The following is a 21,259-nucleotide window of genomic DNA, read 5'->3' as shown; positions in this document are numbered from 1 at the left end:
TGGCCACTGAGTCTAATCATGTAGTCCGGACAGCGGCCCTGTTATTTTTTAGTTCGGTTCTGTGTCCTTAAAAACAGATGCTGGGTCGTATCTAATTACTCTTCGGATAATCCAATATAATAAATAACACTTTTGCGGGGAAAAATGTCTGTATTTTATCGTATCGTGTCTAAACACCAACTGCCCTTCATAAAATTCGGGCCTCTTTTACGTATATACTACCAATCGCGGGTAAAACTTGCCCGGACACGGAGAAACGAACGAAAGGCCGTGTCGACCATAGTCCGTGTTCGGTTAACAATGACGTTTTGTTAGCTCAATATAAGAATATACATGTGCGTGTATACAGCAATTAATATAATTTATGAGTACAATTTAAATATAATTCACATACTACAGCTAATACACAAACAAAACTTAACATTAATGAAACGATAAGAATGAAAGTGTTATCGTGTGTTCTTTTAGTTGCGGTATTTCTTTGTAGAGCGACGGCTATCGGTTTCATTACACATTACATTAAAAAGTAAGAACTATTCAATAGATGGTAAAATATACATGTACAAAACAATATGTTTATAATGATTATGATCAATCAAGCTCAAAATTCTTAGAATATGTAACTTCGGTATTTTAGAGCTGTTTGTGTCACTTTTGTTTACAAAAACTACATGCATATCACTATTAAAATGTTGTATTTAAATCGTTTACACCAGGTGAAAATTCAATTTAAAAAGAGTTTTATTAATTTTATATATACCAAGTAGCTAGTACTTGTGTAGTAAAATCATCACCAAATGCTCATTATTTTACTGTCTCGTGTCTCGAGTCTCGAATTTTTACAAGACAGTGTCTCGAGTCTCGTCTCGAGCTTATAAAACCTGTCTCGTTCCACCTCTACATCTAACATCATTAATTTAACCCATTTTTATATACATGTATATACTTCGAAGTATCAAGATCACGTTAAACAAGGAACTATTACTAGCCTGAGACTGTTATTGATTGTTTCTATGGTGTTGCTTTCAAACTTTTAACAAAAAATAGCGAAAAGCTTTGGAGTTGGACAACGAGAGAATTTATTATTATCAATGTAAACAATGCATTATTAATACAATTTTGTGGACACGTTTTTACTGATCACTTGATATTATGGGTTCATAAATATTAAAAATAGTCAAAGCGGCGGTCAAATGGAGGTGGTGTTCAAATAGAGAATGGGGCTCTATTTTTCAACCCTTCTCACATAGTGGCAGTCAAATAGAGGTGGTGTTCAATTAGAGGTGGCGTTCAAATAGAGGTGGCATTCAATTAAAGGTTTTTTTTGGTATTTGATTGGTTTGTCAAGAAGTTTATTGATCGAGTTTTTAACGTTTGAACAAAATAAACCAATGAAGATTATGCTAAAAATTTCCAGTTTGCTACAATAGGCGTGCATTTACATCATTGCAAGCATATTTATTTCACAGTATTACACTCGCTCATAGAAGACGAATCATTAATACTGTAAGCTTGCCTTTGACATGACTTGAAGTGCAGTATTTGTGTGGAGGCCTGTTGGAAAGAGACATGCTATGGATATATGCGCTAATATTTCTTGCTATGAGCTTTACAGCAGCTCTGGCTGAGTTGAACTCACCACCACATATAATAGTAAGTTTTATGCGTGTTAGTTCTTCTAGCCTAAATACTTGCGGCAAGGTAACACTTACGTTTATTGGAATGATATATTATTTTTTAAACAATTTAATGTGACAAAACAGTCAATAGTGGCTCATCACGAAGTAAAAAAATAATACAAAATGTAAAACTGAAAAGTGGTACAAAGCACAACACACCCCAGCATAACATGTCATCCTGAACTTATCCTTGTGTAGCATTCTTTATATATGAATATCTCAGTGTTTGTCTGCCATCTGTCATTTGTATGTCTAACTATTATAGTGATTAAAATCTATTAACAAAATATCTGTTTTGCACTGGAATTGAAAGCGAAACCACCAGTTCTGCAAACAGGCGAGCTAACCCTTACACTACATTGCCCTTGCCTTATTATGGACTAATTGTGCACATCATTGTACAGCGCTTGCAAATATAGGGATAACCGGGGCACTGTGGGCCCAGGGGTACGGCGGACCACCTCCCATTTCACTGAGAAAAATTATTTTTAGAATATTCTTCTCTTAGTTTTTGAACAGGATATAATGTCATCTTTCAGCCATATCGTTTTGAAAACTCTGCATGTCATATTCAGCTACTGGTAAGAAAATAATTGATTTTAAGACCTAAAAGTAAATTTTAACACTTTTGATGTTCAGGTTACCTGACCAAAAACTTATACATATTTTTGTTGTTATTGCAACACATAATACAACTAACCTTGTTCTTTGGTATGGTTTAATTTAAAATCTTCGCCCTTTAAACTTTTTACAAATTTTTATAAATAACTTTTGCTTCATGTACCGGGGCAGCATGGACCACCTGGCCTGGGGCACTGCGGACCATGGTCCACAGTGCCCCAGAAAAACTAATGTTGTTTTTGAGTTAGTATTTTAAAGTTTTAATAGTATTTTAATATGAAGAGTAGAGTTTCAAACAAAGTTTTAGAAGGGTTCGTAACCTCATTTCAAAAGCTCCCTCTAGAACTGATGCGACGTTACTGCGAACCGCAGTCAAAAGTTCAACATAGAAAATGGCATATCTGCTAGAAAAGTGTCGCGACACCTAAAGATTCCCCGAGCCACTCTAAAGCGTTATCCAGAGGTTGCTAGAAACCATGGCATTGAGAACGCTTGCTTTCAGAAAATGAATGGCACAAAAAATCAACAGTCGTGCTAACAGACCGACCTGTTAAGCTTCAGTTAGAAAAGGAGGCTGAAGAAAGGGAGAATCGAAAGAAAAAACCTGGTAAACGCAATATTAGTTTTTTGTTGATTGTTGAATAACACACTCCGATCACAACGAAGCAAAAAATTGTATTGTACTACAAATCTATTTACAACAGCAGCTATTTTTATACAGGCTGCCGCACCTATAGAGTCCAGCAGCGAAGAGGAGGCAGAGCTAACCGTTGCATTGTCGGATAGCGAGGAGCCAACCAGCCAAACCTGAAGACCTACCCAACTCAGCTGATAGGTCTATATTTATTGGGGACCTTAAAGTCTGCAATCATGTTCTAGTAGTAGTTAGAGGAAAGAGAACTGTGAAGCACTTCGTGGCAGTGATACTTGACGTGTGTAACACTGATGACACCATCGATGAATCATTCTTCATACAGCTCGGGTCCAACTTTATAACCCCGGAGAAAGAGGACATTGCAACAGTTGACATCAACGACGTTGTGATGTTGCTTCAAAATCCTTCTGTTATTGGTGGCACCCAAAGAACATGCAAGCAATTTTGCTTCGATATTGACTTATCCCCTTTGCTTTGATAAGCAATTTTTTTTGCCAGACCGTGTCAGAACTATTTTTTAGATGTTGAGCACTCCATTGCAGAAATTTTTAAAAATATATGTTTTTATATGGTTTTGTATAATACATATGGTAAGCTTTACCAACTAATTTCAATAAATAGTCTAAAGCGTTTCTGTAGCAGTAGTTTGATGTGTATGTCCACGGTACCCTGGGGTGTGGTCCACGGTACCCCGGGGCCGGGGGACCGTGGACCACTTGTAGAGGGTGCAGAGAAAGTATCCCATGGCTTGTGTTACCATTTGACAGTGTTTTCAGTGATTTCATAGTGTAGCCCACCAATGCAAGTATGATATGGCAAAGTTTGAGGGCTTTATCTAGAAAACTGTTGCGTTGGCATAAAATCTTGTGATTTCGGGCCCGCGGTGCTCCGGTTACACCTACTATTAGTTACAGTACTACTAGCACACTTGAAGATTATGATTTGTGAGAAATCATTACAGATTATAAGCAAAATTGTAAGCACGGCTCTTATTATAGTAAAGATTTAGACTAGCGTAAGTTACTAGTTTAAATTGCTCAAATTTATTGGGTAAAGAAACTTACCCAATGACAACCACATTACCTTTTTACTATTTAGAAGCTGTTTTTATTACCCGTGCTACACCAGGTATTCACCTAGTCTAGTATAAGATATTGAAACAAGTTATATTTTTAAAACTGAAGTAAAATTATTAAGCAAAATTTTTTGTTCTCTCTCACCTTCTTAAAAGGGTCTTGCAAACAACTTGAAAAATATCTGTTGTGCCAGGGCATGTTTCTTGTTTTTAGTTTATACTAGCTGATGATTATGGGTTTAACGACATCGGTTACCATAGAAGTGAGATATTTACACCCAACTTGGATCAGATGGCATCGGATGGGGTAAAGCTAGAGAACTATTACGTACAACCTATATGCACACCAACCCGCAGTCAACTTCTTTCAGGTAAAATTTATGTAACTTTTTTTTCTGTTGTTAAATGGCTGATGTTTCTATGCCAAAAACACGATATTGCTTGTTCTACTTTCACAAAATCTTAGTGACACTATGATTTTACTCAGAGTAGAAGATAATCTCAATAAAGGTGGGCATAAACTGCATTAGCTGTTTGTCATTTGTATTGGCCTCAATATTTGTCATCTTAAAATCTCATATGTAGCGTAGAACTTAATAAAAGGAAGGAGAGTTTGTAAACATTGTTAAAACAGTGATTAAATATACTGTAGATGTACAAGTAGTTGCTAGCAATATGTTTCATTTATTAAAGGGGTTCTGCATTAGCAATAAAATTTTTACATCACCCTTTCCTTACTGTATAATAGACCAACCTACTTCAAGTTAGATACCATTTAAATAGCTTATCCTACGAGATGAATTTATTCACAAAGTTAAATTTCGCGAAAATTGCCATTTCATTCATATTTGCGGATTAATTTATTTGCGGCTGAACACTGTCACTTTCTATGAAAAGTTAACTCTATTGCGCATAGCAATTGAGTTAACTATACGCATGCGCACTTTGCGTGTTTAGGTTTCTATTTAGCTTACAACTACGAGCCGATCGTGCTAAGTTATAAATTTTTTGCTGCGTTCAGCGGTTTTCACGAATATTCATCGATTTGGAGGTCTTTGATGAACCAACAACTTGTGGTAAGTAATGAGTTTACTTCAAACCATTTATTAAATTAGTTTAATTTGACTTTAATTTTTCGGTAAAACGCAATATTTATTTTTTCCATCTCTACCGCTTCGTTATTTGTTTTAGTGTGAGAGAGAGATTTTTCCTTATACACGGAGGTGCAATGACTGTAAGGGTAATAGATGTCATTCTTAGAAGATCATCAATCATTCAGGGAGGCCTTGAAATTGAGGTAGAAGTGACCGCCGCAGCTGCTAATAAGATGAATATATCTGTTTTAAAAAAAACGAACAAAAACGCCTTTATGAGCACAAAGTTTTGGCCAACCGGCAGAAATTTGCAATAGTAAGCCACGAGGAGAGTTCTGATGATAACTGCCTTACCAGTCATGTAGTAGCGAGAGAATTGCCTTTAACATCTACCCAAGACAGTGACAGCGATATAGAGCTGCTATTACCAAAATAACTAGTCAGAGAGCATCATTATACGCTAGTATTCACTTATCAAGAGTACCAGTTTAATTTTATTGCTAGACAACCGCCATGCGGCCATATGGACTAAAATGCTTATATTTACTCCATTCATCGTGTGTAAAATATTATTTGTATTGGAAATATTTCATTTGTACACTCAAGTTTGTAATAAATTATAATATATCTATACATGAAATATATAATATAATCATGTTTGCTGCAGCGATATCAAGGAGTTGTTGTTGATGAAGGGGTCTAGGCTGACTGGTTGCTTCTCTGCCAATATTCCTGCCTTGATGAATATTACTACTTGTCTCTAGTTTTTGTAATCGGAATAGGTTATATTTCATTCTCAATCTGCAGTAAACACTAAAAATGAAAATATTTATAAGTGTTAAGGAAGTACAAAAACGATAGCTGAAGTATTTAATGAAAGCGATAAGTTTTTAAACAAAAGAATTAACTAACCACAGGTGTCCTTTAGCGGAACATTGCCGAAGCCGAGACTGGGCCATAGTCTACACACACAAAAAACAACAAAGGTCCAAGTAGTTATGAGCAAAAACAAAAGTATCTACCCAAATATCTCACCAGTCCGATGAGCAGCACACACAAAAACTAAACCAATCGACAGAGCCACCCATCATGTGAGAATATTCCAAGTTTCAAGTCATGTCTTGCACAACTCACCTTATGGTTTCTCAAAACTTGTCCCAAAGTCCCTATTAATTTGAGACTGTCCAATTGCTGTTTTAGAAATGGTCGCCGCTAGCCTAGTCTAATTCAACATCTCAGTAACTATCAGGGCATTGCTGAGTGCTCCCGAAATTTTTGATTCCCTCTTTTAGCAATGCCCCGATAGTTAGTGAGATGTTGAATCAGGACGTTAGGTTAGGCTAGGGGCGACCATTTCTAAAACAGCAATTGGACAGTCTCAAATTAATAGGTACTTTGGGACAAGTTTTGAGAAACCATAAGGTGAGTTGTGCAAGACATGACTTGAAATTTAGAATATTTTAACAGGATGGGTGGCTCTGTTGATTGGTTTAGTTTTTGTGTGTGCTGCTCATCAAATTGGTGAGATATTTGGGTGGATACTATTGTTTTTGCTCATAACTGCGTGGACCTTTGTTGTTTTTTTGTGTGTGTAGACTACGGCCCTGTCTCGGCTTCGGCAATATCCCGCTAAAGGACACCTGTGTAACTAACGCAATTAATTATGGAAAAACGTATTGGCACTGCTAATCAAATACATACCATAATGTCCAGATAATTATCGTCCTCAACTACGGTATTAGAGATTGAATGAATTGATTTCAATGTTAAAAGACTGTAGGAGAGATTTTTGTGATGAGGAAGCCATGCCGAATAACTTGTGAAAACCTTGAATAATTTTGTAAAGAACTTTGGTGCAATGGCAATAAGACTCGAAGACCCTGCGATGATTTTAAAAAAGTTCTGGAACTCGGCTACGATTATTACTTCTGCCTTGCGGCTATTTTTGCGATGACTCCATTCTGCATATCTTGTGACAACCTTGAATAATTTTGTAAAGAAATGTGGTGTATTGGCAATGATTTTAGATGATTTTAGAGCAATTATTGTAGCAATGATTTTAAAAAGGTTTTGGAACTCAACTTCGTTTATATGCCTACTATGTCTACTATGCCTAGCGGCTAGTTTTTAATTTAAGGCAGTAGTTATTCTCCTTTGTGATTAAAAATAGAACTAATTATTTGCGGAAGTTAATAATTCGCTGAAATGACTGTTCACGAAATCGCGAATTTTTATAACCATCAAATATTTTCATCCTGTAGGGTATTTTAAAAGTACCAGGTTTCTTTGTTTCGGTACCTGCAGCAACCCCTAAAGCTCATGCCTCTTGTTTCTCAAAAACATTAGCAGCTAAAGATGGTGGTCCAAGTGTTTTTAAACTCCTTGCATAGAATATTTGTTCTTCTACAAGTAGTTTATACGTTTTTTAAGGCCTTTTCCGATATTCAGACACTTACCAAAACTGACTTTTGAGTTGTCTCAGGCAACAGATTTATTCTCAAAATTACAAAAAAAGACAGATATTTTGTGATAAGTCCACATTCGCTGACAGCAAATAGAATTACTAATGTTTTCAAGCCCCCAATCTTGCCAAATATAGATGTTTCTCTTTTTTTTATTAATTTAACTCCATGTATGAGCAGCAAGAGGAGAGGAAACCAAAATTATTATTGTTCTCTTTACTCGTACTAATGCCCTGGCAGTTCATTGCGCCATGGGAGATCATCATGTGTAATAACTATGTGCATATTTATTCCCTGATGCAGCAAGGTGATTGAGTAGTGCAGTTGGTAGAGCGCTCGCCTTCCGATCTGATTGCTCTGGTTTGATTTCTGTGTGAGGTCATCTTTTCTTCATAACATAGCGTGGCTACGGACACGGCTTATGTCATAGCAAAGATTACCGGGCCCCCGGTAGTCTCAGGGGCTGTGGGAAATCATCAGGTACACCAATAAAGCACAGAGAGGAACTCTTTGCACAATTATTCGAAAAAACCCAGAATGGGTCGGTTGAGCAGCGAAATGTTTTAAAGTATCGAGCTACTAAAGTGAAAGTACTAAGATGCTAACAAATGAAAAATAGAATCGATTTGTATGAAATAGTCAGTAATAAAACCAGTTTGAATACACTATACCGCTCGAATCAAAATTTATTTAAAAGTAGATACTTTGTGTCAATAACAGAAAGGTTTAGTGGCTGGTTATTCTTAAAATGGTGACACGGTTGGATGCGATTTCATCTCATAGAAATCTTCACTTTTCAGGACTAGTAGAAATCTAACAGAACCAAATCTCTGAAAGTGTACCAAGAGTTTAAAATGAGCCTGTTTTTAACTTCTAACCCACAAGGTAGCCATTATTATTAGCCATCCTTTCTGTTGTGAAGCTAATAAAGAAACCACCAACTCTGAGTATAACTTGTAGTTCTAAGCTAAGCTCGCTAGTAAGACATTCAGGCATTCCCTGCATCATCTGATGTATTTAATAAAGCTGTCAATAGTAAGTTATTATGCTCAATATAATGCTTGTGTAGAACTACAAAGATTGATCGAAATAACAGCATCAGCCAATAATTTAAGTTAAAAATCAATAAAAGAAGATAAGTTCTTGTTTCTGTGCATGAGTAGTCAACAGGCAGACACTTATGTGTACACGTTAATGATCAGCTAATCGGTGTGGTCCATTGCACAGCTAAGTGTGCATGGGCCTTAACAGGGGCTTTGCATCTTTAAGGAATATAATTAAGATTTGCAACTATAAACTGGCTATCTGCTAAAACATGCAGCTAGAGTTAGACAGATAATCTGTTCTTCACAAAGCTGTAAAATTCTAATTGTGTTAAGAGTGAGAGAAAAGTTCACAACACAAACTGTTGTTTAGACTCATTTTCCTTTTGTAATTCAATTATTTTTGAAGGTTTTGCCTTCTGTGAGAATCTAGTCTCTTGGCTTGACAAACCATGCTGTGTCAACAAAAATGCTGCAATTCTGCTACCAGCATTTGCTACTTGCATGACCCAAGAACCACAATTTATTACCAGTACTTTTAAAAATATAATTTTCAATAACAAAAGTACCAAAACCATTGTTTTTATAATTAACTTAACCATTACCAGTACATACATTGACATATACTGCCAGGTACTCATCTTCACAGATACTCTCCAATTCTCTCGCATCGTTAAGCGAACTTTCAGTTTTGCATAGAGCCGACTCTATTAGTTTATCATGGCTGATTTTATGACAGGAAGATACCAGATACACACAGGACTTCAGCACGGTATCCTTACCAAATGTAGTCAGAAGGGACTTCCACTTGACCACCCAACAGTTGCTGATAAGCTTAAGGAATCTGGCTATAAAACCCACATGGTTGGTAAGTAGAAACCTACTTTCGGCTACCAGTTGACTAGACCTTGTTGAGCCAATTGAAATTGTGGTTAGTAATTTTATAAAAAAAAATGATTTACTGGGCCAAGTTTTATATCTTACGTTTTTCCTAGCGTCACCGGCAGCATTTTCAAAATGATACTGTGAACTAGAGCTACTCTAGTTCAGTGGGTTCTTTAACAAGTCGTTACTTATCAGGAGACAGTACAAACACGTCCTAATTTACTGAGCTTCAAGCCGTAAGCGAGTCACTAGAAGATCCCTTCTCTCGGTCTCGCGCTTTTCTCCTTACCTCCGGTCAAGCCGGAGTTGTAGCGAGCCGATAATATCACAGATACGTCTTCACAAATCAGTGCAGTCCCAATATTATTTTTTTTGATATCAAATAGTTTTAACCATTATTGGTTTGAAACAATTTTGTTAATTGAATCATCGTGAATCGGAGTTGTCTGCACTACAAAAAGCACATGTGTTGGTTAAATAGATGGTCTATCAAGGTTGTGTCTAGGTGTAGGTGTTCTAGCAAGCAGTAGGCATAATTTTGGCAGTTTGAAGTATAGGGTTGTCATCTATGTATGACCAGAACTAAGTTAATATATCATTTTATGCTTGCCATGTAAAACCTTTAGCCACCATGGCTTTAAGTAACATTCAAACTGATTCCCCAGATATATTACTTGTTTGTTTGATAGCTCTATGATTTACTATTTGAACTAGTTGATAGCTCTATCATTTTTGCTTGAACCATTTGATAGATCTATGATTTCTCATTTAACTTGTTTGATTGCTTAATGTCTTTTCTTTTGGCCTATTGGATAACTCAAAGATTTTGCATTTGACTTTTTAGATACATCTATGATTTGTTCCTCAAATTAACTGAGCAAAACGTAACCTAATTGCATTACTGGCATATAACACAGCACAATCCTGAATATTTGTCTGAGGCATTACTCTCTGTTTTATGACATCCCCAAGTGGTATGCATAAGCATTACAAGTACGTAATATACCTTCATGATTGCTAGTATGTAATTGCATATATATTACATGTAATATAGTTTGGTGATTCCTAGCATGTAATGTTTAACGTGCTGTTTGTAAACTCAATCAGCCGTAAGCAAGCTTAAAATATTCTGCTTTGATATCGTTCTGCTTATTGAAACATTTCTCAACCAATTGTGTGCTTTCTAACAATAGTGAACGCACCATTGGTTTATTTAGCTATTGAGCAGATGTCAAGATAGGTCGAGATGCTTTGTTCGAATGGCTATATAAAAGCTTTTGGTATTAGAAATTGTCTGACTTGCTGCAAAAAATACAAACTACTTTAAGTGCACTCATAAACAACCTCATGAAAATAGGAAAGTTTATTTCGGAAATGTCTTCGAATTTATAGATTTAACTCTTTCGATTCTCATGTTTGCATCATTGACTGCAAGTGCTGTACTACCTGTGACCATTGTCCCCTCCTTTGTTTAAAGTTTTGAAGTTTAGTTATAAGTTAACCTGGTTCTCAACTGAACTTGTGGCATTTACATTTATGTGATGAAACAAAGTAGAATTTGGGTCTATGATGTCAGAGGTGGAAGAAAACTTAGATTGAAATAGACTATGTCTACCTTATTTGATTTTCCACGACCAAACGAGCGGAGCGAAGTTTGAGTTTTTATGATAAATGCATGTGCACACAACTTATGAAAATTATTCATCAACAACGTCGCAAACCCTTGCATCGAAATCTCATCAACAAATTTAACCATTTTTTTGTAGAGTTGTTAAAGTATAATAACGATACAAAACACACATAAACCTATTTAAATATGTTACCAAGTCTTTGAAAGATTACCGCAATATCTTAAAACTAACCCATCTGATCGGATTATACATAAATAGACAGATTAATTCGGCCAAAAATCTTTATTAAAACTGCCAAGCCTTACTTTTATCAAGATTAAGACCGGCAAACGAAACGCCGAGTGACAGAGAATAGAACCATTAAGTGCGCATTCCACGAAAAATAACGTGCACATTTCACCAGTCTGTAGCATTGTCGAATTGCCGAAGGTTTCTGTAATTAACGTAGAAGTACAGAAATCGTTTTTTTTGCCGATTTCAAAGTAATGGACATTGTGGAAACTTTCAAGTACTTTGGTATTCTAACTGATGTCCAAAGCAGTGAAAGTAAAGGAAATGACAATGATATTTTTTCTAACGATTCTTATGAGATTATTATAATATTTAATTATAAGTTTGGATGACTATTGAAGTCTTATAGTCACACTAACAGCATCGATGATGGGCAGTATGTTAATGTTATTATTTTTTTATAAATAGTTTTGTTAAATAGATTTTCTAAAAGTCTATATATAGATATCACAACTTCTTGATATTGTTAGCTATGAAATTTTGAAATGTAAACAAAATTGTGCATTGGTTTTCTATTATTACTGTATTACTATATTAATAATATTGGTTATTCTAATAATATATATACATGTAGTGCATTTTACTTCTAATATTGCATTTCTCCTATTGCAGGGGGAGAGATATAGACATGCAATCTTTTCCTTTCCTTATTGCTGTTTGTTGTATATAATAACACCCACACCCAGTACATTACAGCTACCATTGCAGTTATCCTATTGCACTGCAGTGCCATTTGACTGGTAATATTGCATTTCTCAACCATCAGTACCCTTTCTTTTTTCCAATATCACTTTGGTCGTGGGCTGTATGACAGTGGAATTTCTAGTAGTAGTAATATAATGTTTACTTTTTCATCTTTGTTTGACTTTTGTAATTTCTTTTCCTTTACTATAGCTCTATTAAACGATCTATTCAGTTTTGTTGAATTATACACTTTTCCAAGAACGTAAAACTTCACTGCAATTATTACAAACAAAGTTTCACACAAAATTGCTATGATTCACATGATAGTGAATAAGGCATTTGTGCATGCTCTCCATTATCTGGACGATTCAACAAAGCTCCTAGGTTATTATGCTTCATATAATGCTAGTATGAAACTATAAGGATTGATTAATATAACAAGTATCAGCCATTAATTTAGGTTGAAAATCAAAAGGAAAGAGGGGTTCTTGTTTCTGTGCAAGGGTAAAGTCAATGAACAGCTAAACAACACTTGTGGGTAATATTCAATACAAGGATTCAATATAATTTGACAGAAATTGGTATCCACTAATCAAAAGTCAGTCGATGATGAATTTTGTTTTAGTTGTAAAATTTGTTGTCTGATTTGTTAATTATGCATGAGGATATACGGTTGGTGTAAAGAAGTGTTAAATTTGTGTGAGGGTTTGAAATGCCAGAAAACTAACTATGCAAAGTTAATAAAAGAAATAAAACAGAAAATGATAGAAAAAATACCATTCTATTTCAAGTTACTGTTTATATGGACCGATATGCTGCTGAGAGCAAGTTGTATACTTGTAATAGTAGTAGGCCTACTAATTTTTATGTAGTACTAATTACTTGCATGTAATATTGAATGCAATTGTTGAGTATAAATTGAATTTGAATTATTACCCTAAATAGTTATGTTGCAAGAGCCTAATGGGAGATATAATAATTTTTGTCACACAGACAAATACATTTCATTTTGCTAAAAGAACTTGGGTTTCGAACAAATTTTATTTCTGTATATTGCGTGTTATTGTAGGTAAATGGCACATTGGCCAGAGCTCTATAGAATACACACCTACTAGACGGGGGTTTGACACTTTTCTTGGATACCTTGGTGGATATGAAGACTATTATTCGCGGAAATCGTATGCTCTAAACTTTTAAAATAACTAATTGTTTTATCACAATAATTCAGCAACATGTTATATTTACTATTCATATAATTCAATATTTTCATTGATTGTTCGTAAGCTGCTGACGAAAGTTGATAAAAGTTTGCAATATATATATTATGTAAGCAAGTATATCATGTGAATATTGAATAATTAACGCTGTTTGTCATTTTTTAACTATAGGTTTAGCCATCATGATTTTTTCCTCAACGAGCAAAGGTATCGAGAGACAGATGGAAGGTATTCAGTAGACGTATTTACAGAAAGAGCTCAAGCGATTATCGAGGAACACAACTCCACAACACCTCTGTTTCTATATCTCGCGTACCAAAGTGTTCATGGACCTTTGCAAGTAGGTCTTTGCAATAAACTTAATCCCTACGACATATTAACACTATGTGATAGGCTTAGCAAAAATATGAGTGATCAATGAAACTTTAGTTTTTAATGGAAAGACGATTCCTAAAAAAATACATGGTTGATGTGTTGTTTCTAAAACATACCAATATGCTAATTGAGTTATATGTAAACCTTTTAAAGCATCTCCCATTAATTGAATTTTCTTTCTGGTTTCAGGTACCGAGCAACTACACCATACCTTATGAGTCAATTAAAGACAAGAAAAGACGAACCTACGCAGGAATGGTGGCAGGTTGGTACCAGATTTAAATATATTAGTAACAGCTCAGTCGGAGGTTTAAAGTTTGAGCTATTCACAAGACATTCAGAAGTTATGTGCAGCAACTCCACTAAAAAAATTAAAAATCTTATGAGAAGAGTTTTTTTTAAATGTACAGTTTATCTTTTATTTTATCTCAACCCATGAAAAGGCTAAGACCTATCCCAACAGCCATTTTTTAAAAAGAGGCATATTTTAAGGACAACCTAGGTAGAGCACATTTATCTGACACACATTGAATATGAGGAGCTACGGCCAGAGTTACAAATGGTCATTCGAATAGCCAATACCCTACAGGATGAAAATATTTGTTGGTTATAAAAATTTGCGATTTCGCCAACAGAGAATTGCGCGAATTATTAAATTCCGTGAAATAATTAGTTCTATTTTTAATCACAAGGGAGAATAACTCCTGCATCAAATTAAAAACTAGCCGCTAGCTAGTTTTTAATATAAATACTAAACGTAGTTGAGTTCCAAAGCATTTTTAAAATCATTGCCTGGGCTTTGAGCTAACACCATTGCCAATGCATCACATTTCTTTACAAAATTATTCAAGGTTGTCACAAGATATGCAGAATGGCGTCATCGCAAAAATAGCCGCTAGACAGAAGTACTAAATGTAGCCGAGTTCCAAAACTTCTTTAAAATCATCGCCGGGCTTCGAGTTTTATTGCATTTGCGTCAAACTTTACAAAATCATTCAAGGTTTTCACAAGTTATTCGGCATCGCAAAAAATCTCTCCTAGTTTTTTTACATTGAAATCAACTCCATCAATCTCTAATACCGAAGTTGAGGACGATTCTGATCTGGACATTATGGTATGTATTTGATTTGCAGTGAAGATACGTTTTTCCATATTTAACTGCATTAGTTAATTCTTTTGTTTAAAAACTGATCGCTTTCATCAAATACTTCAGGTATTGTTTTTGTACTTCCTTAACACTTATTAGTATTTTTTCATTTTTGCGTTTACTGCAGATTGAGAATGAAACAACCTACTCCGATTACGAAAACTAGAGACAAGTAGTAATATTCACCAAGGCAGGAATATTGGCAGAGAAGCAACCAGTCAACCTAGACACCTTCATCGACAACAACTCCTTGATATCGCTGCAGCAAAAATGATCAAATTATATATTTTATTTCATGTATTATTAGATATATGATAATTTATTACAAACTTGAGTGTACAAATAAAATATTTCAAATACAAATAAAGTTTTACAAAAGATGAATGGAGTCAATATAAACAGTTTAGTCCATATGGCGGTTGTCTAGCAATAAAATTAAACTAGTACTCTTGATAAGTGAATACTAGCGTGTAATGATGCTTTCTGACTAGTTATTTTTGTAATAGCAGCTCTGTCGCTGTCTTGGGTAGATGTTAAAGGCAATTCTCTCGCTAATACATGACTGGTAAGTAAGTTATCATCAGAACTCTCGTCGTGGCTTACTATTGCAAAGTTTTGCCGGTTGGCCAAAGATTTGTGCTCGTAAAGTCATTTTTGTTCCTTTTTTAAAACAGATATATTCTTCTCGTTAGTAGCTGCAGTCACTTCTACCTCATTTTCAAGATCTCTCTGAATGATTGGTGATTTTCTAAAAATTACGTCTACCACCTTTGCAGTCATTGTGGTTCCTCGTGTATGATGAAAGATCTCTCTTTCTCTCACACACTAAAACAAATAACGAAGCGGTAAGGATGGGAAAAATAAATACATGTAATGCGTTTTACCGAAGAACCAAAGTAAAATTCAACTAATTTAGTAAATGGTCTTGAAAAAACTTATTACTTATTACAAATTGTTGGTTCATCAAAGGCCTCAAAATCGATGAATATTCGTGAAAACCTCTGACCGCAGCAACAAAATTTATAGCTTAGCACGATAGACCCGTAGTTGCAAGCTAAATAGAAACCGAAACACGCAATGTGTGCATGCGTAGGGCTAACTCTATCGCTATCCTCAATAGAGTTAACTCTTCCTAGAGAGTGACAGTGTTCAGCCGCGAATAAATTAATCCGCGAATATACATGAAATTTCAATTTTCGCGAAATACAACTCCGCGAATAAGTTCATCCTGTAGGGTATTAGAGTCAATAATTAGAATAGTGTGATGGAAGAGCATTGCAAGCGGGACCGGCGTGATGATCGGCTTCCGGGCCTCTTCCTTTTGCTCGGAGGTCTGGCCGGCGATAGAGGGCAAAGATGACTTAGCAGTTCATGGGTCACGTAGGCAGAACAAAGAATAAAGCGTTATGGCAGGAAGCAGAAACCGCAAGGGGGTGAAGCCAAAAGACAAGAAAATAATAAAAGGAAGAGCATTTTAGAGCAGCAGGCAGAGCAGTGCAGCTCCCTGCATACGATAAACATTGTACATCGGTACTTGTTAATTTTTTATGTATGCATGCTTTAACTACTGTCATGATGATGCAAATATATTTATTCTATAAATATATGTTAATGCTCTGGTAACAAGTCGGTTTTCTTTATTTGCTTGGCTTGTGGATAAAGTGAAGGTGGCACGGTAAAATCCTTCACAATATATAGTATTCTCAAATATGTGGATCACATGTATTGAATAAAACAAAGTCTGATAAAGTTTTATAAATAAGGGTTTGAAATACTGAGAGCTAGTAATACTGTAACTAGTCCTAAGAGAACAGCTGTAGCCTAGATGTCTATAATGCTTGACTTTCAAGCAACGAGTGGGAGGGGGTTCATTTCCCAAAACCATCCAACCTCAAATTGCTCTCTGCAACTGGCCATGTCTCTAGTTGTTCAAGTTCCTTTACCAATGGACTCAGCCATGTCCTGCCAAGATCACAGAGCCATCGTATGTACAATATTGATCTTGAAAACATGTGCAACTTTTGCAGCTTCTGCAGACATCATTATCGTTCTTGGGGGAATTGCTTTGTAAGCATAACCAACCCAAAGCATATATTAATAAAAATTTAGCAAAATATTTAACTAGAGTTTGTCTCCAAAATGCATAGAAGTGGATATTTTTAATTAGCTATGGATGAAGGCATTGGAAAACTGATGGATACATTAAAAGCATCATCTTTGTGGAACAATACCCTGGTTATATTCTCTACTGATAACGGAGGTGCGACGAATGTTGGTGCCAGCAATTACCCGTTAAGAGCTGGAAAAGGATCCTACTACGAGGGTGGTAAGATTGTTTCCAACTCTATTTATCCTGAGTTTATCAGTACACTAAATCTATCAGCCTGGAAGTCTTTAAGGTAAAACATGTGAGTGCACTTTTTGTATTGTTTTAGTTAGCTTGCGCTGGTCAGTTCTAGGCAGCTAACACAGGCTGTTTTATTACAATACAATAAAATACAAGCGTTATCTGTAGGAGTTACGTTTTTTCCATCCCATGATTCACAAAGTCTGTTAACATTACATGAAGGTTTAATGCATATTTGCATAAGGTAATCTACAATTTACAAACTTCTAAACCTAGTAATTAATACACAATTGTTTATTTTACTGTAATGATAAATTAAACACACATTTGTTTTTCACCTCAATAATAATTTTTAATACAAACAAAGCATCAAAGAGAGCACCTTGTGTTATCGTAACTCCATTTCTCCTAGAGAGTTTGGAGGTAGCGTCATTTTTTCTTGTGAGACTTGGTTTTACATTTTGAATGCCTTCTTTTAGAGCGTGGTTACTGGCAGCTGTTTCTTCTAATTTTATGGCGAGGCATGGCGGGGCATATTAAATAATTGTTTTATAAACTTGTCATAAATATAACAAATTTAGATGTAGAATAACCAGTTTAAAAGTATAAGTAAATCTTTGGATATCATTTCTTCGACTGTAATTCAGAACAATCCATCAAAGATAATTTCTATAATTAAATTATTTTATGTGTTGGCATGTCAGCTCAGCAAATTTTTTTGCATAGTTTTATAAAATCATTAACAATAGTCAATGTGACAAACATCATTTTCTATTCTGTGAATCTAACGTAAATGTAACACTAATGCTCTTGAATGGCTTATAAAACTTTCTCATTCTTCAAGAATATTAGTATATATCCTTCCTAACACATGACAAACATCGTTTTTATTTCATGAAATCAACATATTACATTCACCATCATATGTTTCAGTTTATGAAATTTCTGTTCTCACAACCTACCGTTCACCATCCTGACTCCTTTACTATACTACTACGTTACCAACTTTTAAATCACTTGTTAAACTCACTCAATAATTCTTGATTTCTGTCTTCTCATTTTTTTGCATGTAACAAAAACTATTTTGTTGATGGTTAGTGATGCTAAAAAAAGGTTTTATCTACATGCATATGTACCATGTGAACTGTTGATATATACCAAAGGGATCCGAGGAATTGGCTTTGTGACTGGACCATTGGTGAGCGCTGCCGCGGGACAAGTAAACCATGAGCTTATTCATGTTACTGATTGGTTTCCTACGCTGATGTATCTGGCTGGAGGCTCTATCGACAGTGAGGAGTTGGATGGCTACAATGTTTGGGAGGCCATTTTAAGCAGACAAAAGAGTCCTCGATATGTAAGTTTACAGGGATGTAATAGTAAACTTACACTTTTAAACTAGATTCAACTCAAACCTCTGTGAGTCATCTAGAATAGTTAAAAAAGCTGGTTAAGAGATCAACTAGTAACAACGTCATAAATGCAACTGTTTTGATTTAAAATATTCAAACGAGCGAAAATCGCTAACTGGCTTTTGTCCTGGTAACAATATGGCTTTAAACTTTGGCTGCAATAAAATCTTTAAAATGACTGTTGATAAAGATTTGATAGTACATAGTTAAAAACTTTAGCTTTAGTTAAAAAAGTTAAATTTGAAGTTTTTCATGAATCTTTTTATTTTAGTTACAGTTTCCTGCAAGCCTGTTTTTTCAGTTTTGTTGTTTTCTAAGCTATTTTTTGCCGTTTTCTCTGTAGGCTTGATAGCTTTATAACATGCACTGAGAACAGGACTGATGGTTACCTTATACTAACATTGTCATAAACATAGATTAGCGTTTTGATTCCAAGTTTCTAATTCTTTTATGTATATGATTCATTATTCAATTACTAGATTCTTAAAATATTGTTGTAGTTTTTTAATTTTTAAAAGAAAATCAATAAGAGCCACTTAAGTAACCTTATGGTGAATATAAAACCTTATGGTGACCTTATAACCTTATGGTGACCTTAAAACCTTATGGTGACCTTATTACCTTTTGGTGACCTTATAACCAAAAGGTGACCTTATAACCTTATGGTGACCTTATAACCTTATGGTGACCCTACAACCTTATGGTGACCTTATAACCCTAAAGTGACCTTATAACCTTATGGTGACCTTATAACCTTATGGTGACCTTATAACCGTATGGTGAACTTATAGCTTTATGGTGACATATTAGAGTTAAACTGAAAAAATTTTTTTTTTCAGGAAATCCTACACAACATCGATCCTTTCGACTCCAACTTTCGTAAGTCCGAATCAAAAATATTTGACACCACAGCCCGGGCAGCCCTTCGTCTTGGTGATTTCAAGATCTTAACCGGTAAGTGACGTTTATGAGGTCTGACTATTAAAAAATCACATTGGATTTTCTGATGAATTTGTAGTCCTTGTAGACAAAAATCCATGGTGACCTCTAATGTTGGAAGACAGTTCCACTGTTAAGACTTAAATCATTACATTGCATGCCATCTCACGATTGACACAATTATTCTGATTGGCTGAGATAACAGCCTAACAAGCTAAATATCATGGATTTCAACCTAACATTGGTCAACATTTTAGTCATTTTCTTAATTGTATGTACATAAGTTGGTGCATTTAAAACAACTGCTATTGTAACACAAAAATAAAATATTTTGTCATCCACACTGCACTTCACTTTTTAACATCGGTTTAGAAATCACCTTTTATTAACAGCAAATATGTGGGTGATCTCTCTGAATCTGAAATAAAGTTGATTTCATATAAAACAAGGTATTACAATAGAAATTGTAATCTGGTAATGGGGACTGATCATTTCAAAAAATCAAATATACATAACTTATTTCTTATTTATCAATTATGGAAGGTTTTGAATTGAGATATGTAGCTATCATTTAAAATGACCAGTGGTAATCAAGAAAAATACGTGTGATAATTATTTTTGTGAAGGGACAAATATTTATTTCCTTTCTTTGTTTATTCTGTATTTTTCTGTTTTACCTTTTCTCTGTTTGGCATCATTATAGGTCAGCGACTTGAGGCTCGCCAAAAGACGTACCAGCTGTTTAACATAGCTAATGATCCACATGAAAGACATGAATTAGATGGGCAGGAGTATCCAGATGTTGTACACAGAATGCTTCTTAGGCTATCTTATTGGAACTCTACAGCAGTTCCAATGCTCTCTAAAGAAAAAACAGGCTCTTGCTTTCCATGGTTGAAACAAGAGTAAAAAATATTGTGAAAATCTTGGCTACTTTTATCAAATGTGCACAATTTTTATGCTTAGTTCATCACACTTGTTTTTTATATAATGACTGTAATATTGTAATATTTTATTTATTTTATTTCAGACGCATTGTTTTGTAAACACGTTTACTTTTATCAAATCAAACGGGTATTTTAAAAAAATGCTCTCACTGTTACATTGATAACAAAGTTGTGCTGTGCAGAGCCTGTGGCACTTTTTTCCTAAAGGTTTTTTCACAGTTTTTCTAAAAGGCCTCCTATTCTCATACCATGGAACATCAACAGAATATTTTTTGACAGTGATATATAGTTCAATTCACTGGTTCGTAATTCGCATGACAAGAATATTCAGTTTTTAGCAAAAAGTTTGAATATTTTATTTATTTTAGAATATTTTGAAAAGTAATTAATATTTTGTGATATGAATTGTCTTCTCTCGCTTAGCTTTTACACAGTCTCACTATAATGCAGCTAATGTGGTATTCAGTTAAAATTCAAGTTAAAATATTCAACGATTTTGAGGGTGATAGGTGAATGTATGGTAAGCTGGAATACGTGACCAGTAGTACGCAAGTCTCAGTATAAATTTTTGTAAGAGAAATGTCATTGTCTGCTGTCGATATGGTGAGTAGGTAATATGTAGTTTTATAATATGTATAGTATATAGTAATTATAATCATATAATTATTAGGTAATATATTGTACACCGAAACTTTCATGAAGGATTTATTAATACAACAGACTGAGGAGTGTATCAGTAACAATTCATACATCAA

The 21,259-nt window shown here is 34.8% G+C and overlaps 1 protein-coding gene across 1 annotated transcript; it reads left to right on the top strand.

The window, feature by feature from the left end:
* The first annotated feature begins 1,566 nt into the window (after window positions 1-1,566).
* Window positions 1,567-20,903, top strand: LOC137392778 (arylsulfatase B-like). The gene is made up of 10 exons (XM_068079100.1): window positions 1,567-1,653; window positions 4,245-4,401; window positions 9,369-9,497; window positions 13,190-13,298; window positions 13,509-13,677; window positions 13,902-13,977; window positions 17,027-17,185; window positions 18,370-18,563; window positions 19,458-19,572; window positions 20,261-20,903. Exons 1-10 carry the CDS (start codon window positions 1,570-1,572, stop codon window positions 20,464-20,466), a joined length of 1,398 nt encoding a protein of 465 aa, XP_067935201.1. The 5' UTR covers window positions 1,567-1,569; the 3' UTR covers window positions 20,467-20,903.
* Window positions 20,904-21,259: the final 356 nt, after the last annotated feature.

Source organism: Watersipora subatra, chromosome 4 (assembly GCF_963576615.1).
Source record: "Watersipora subatra chromosome 4, tzWatSuba1.1, whole genome shotgun sequence".
Classification (NCBI taxonomy): domain Eukaryota; kingdom Metazoa; phylum Bryozoa; class Gymnolaemata; order Cheilostomatida; family Watersiporidae; genus Watersipora; species Watersipora subatra.
The sequence above is the reverse complement of the archived record's forward strand: the minus strand, read 5'-3'. Positions and strand labels throughout refer to the sequence as shown.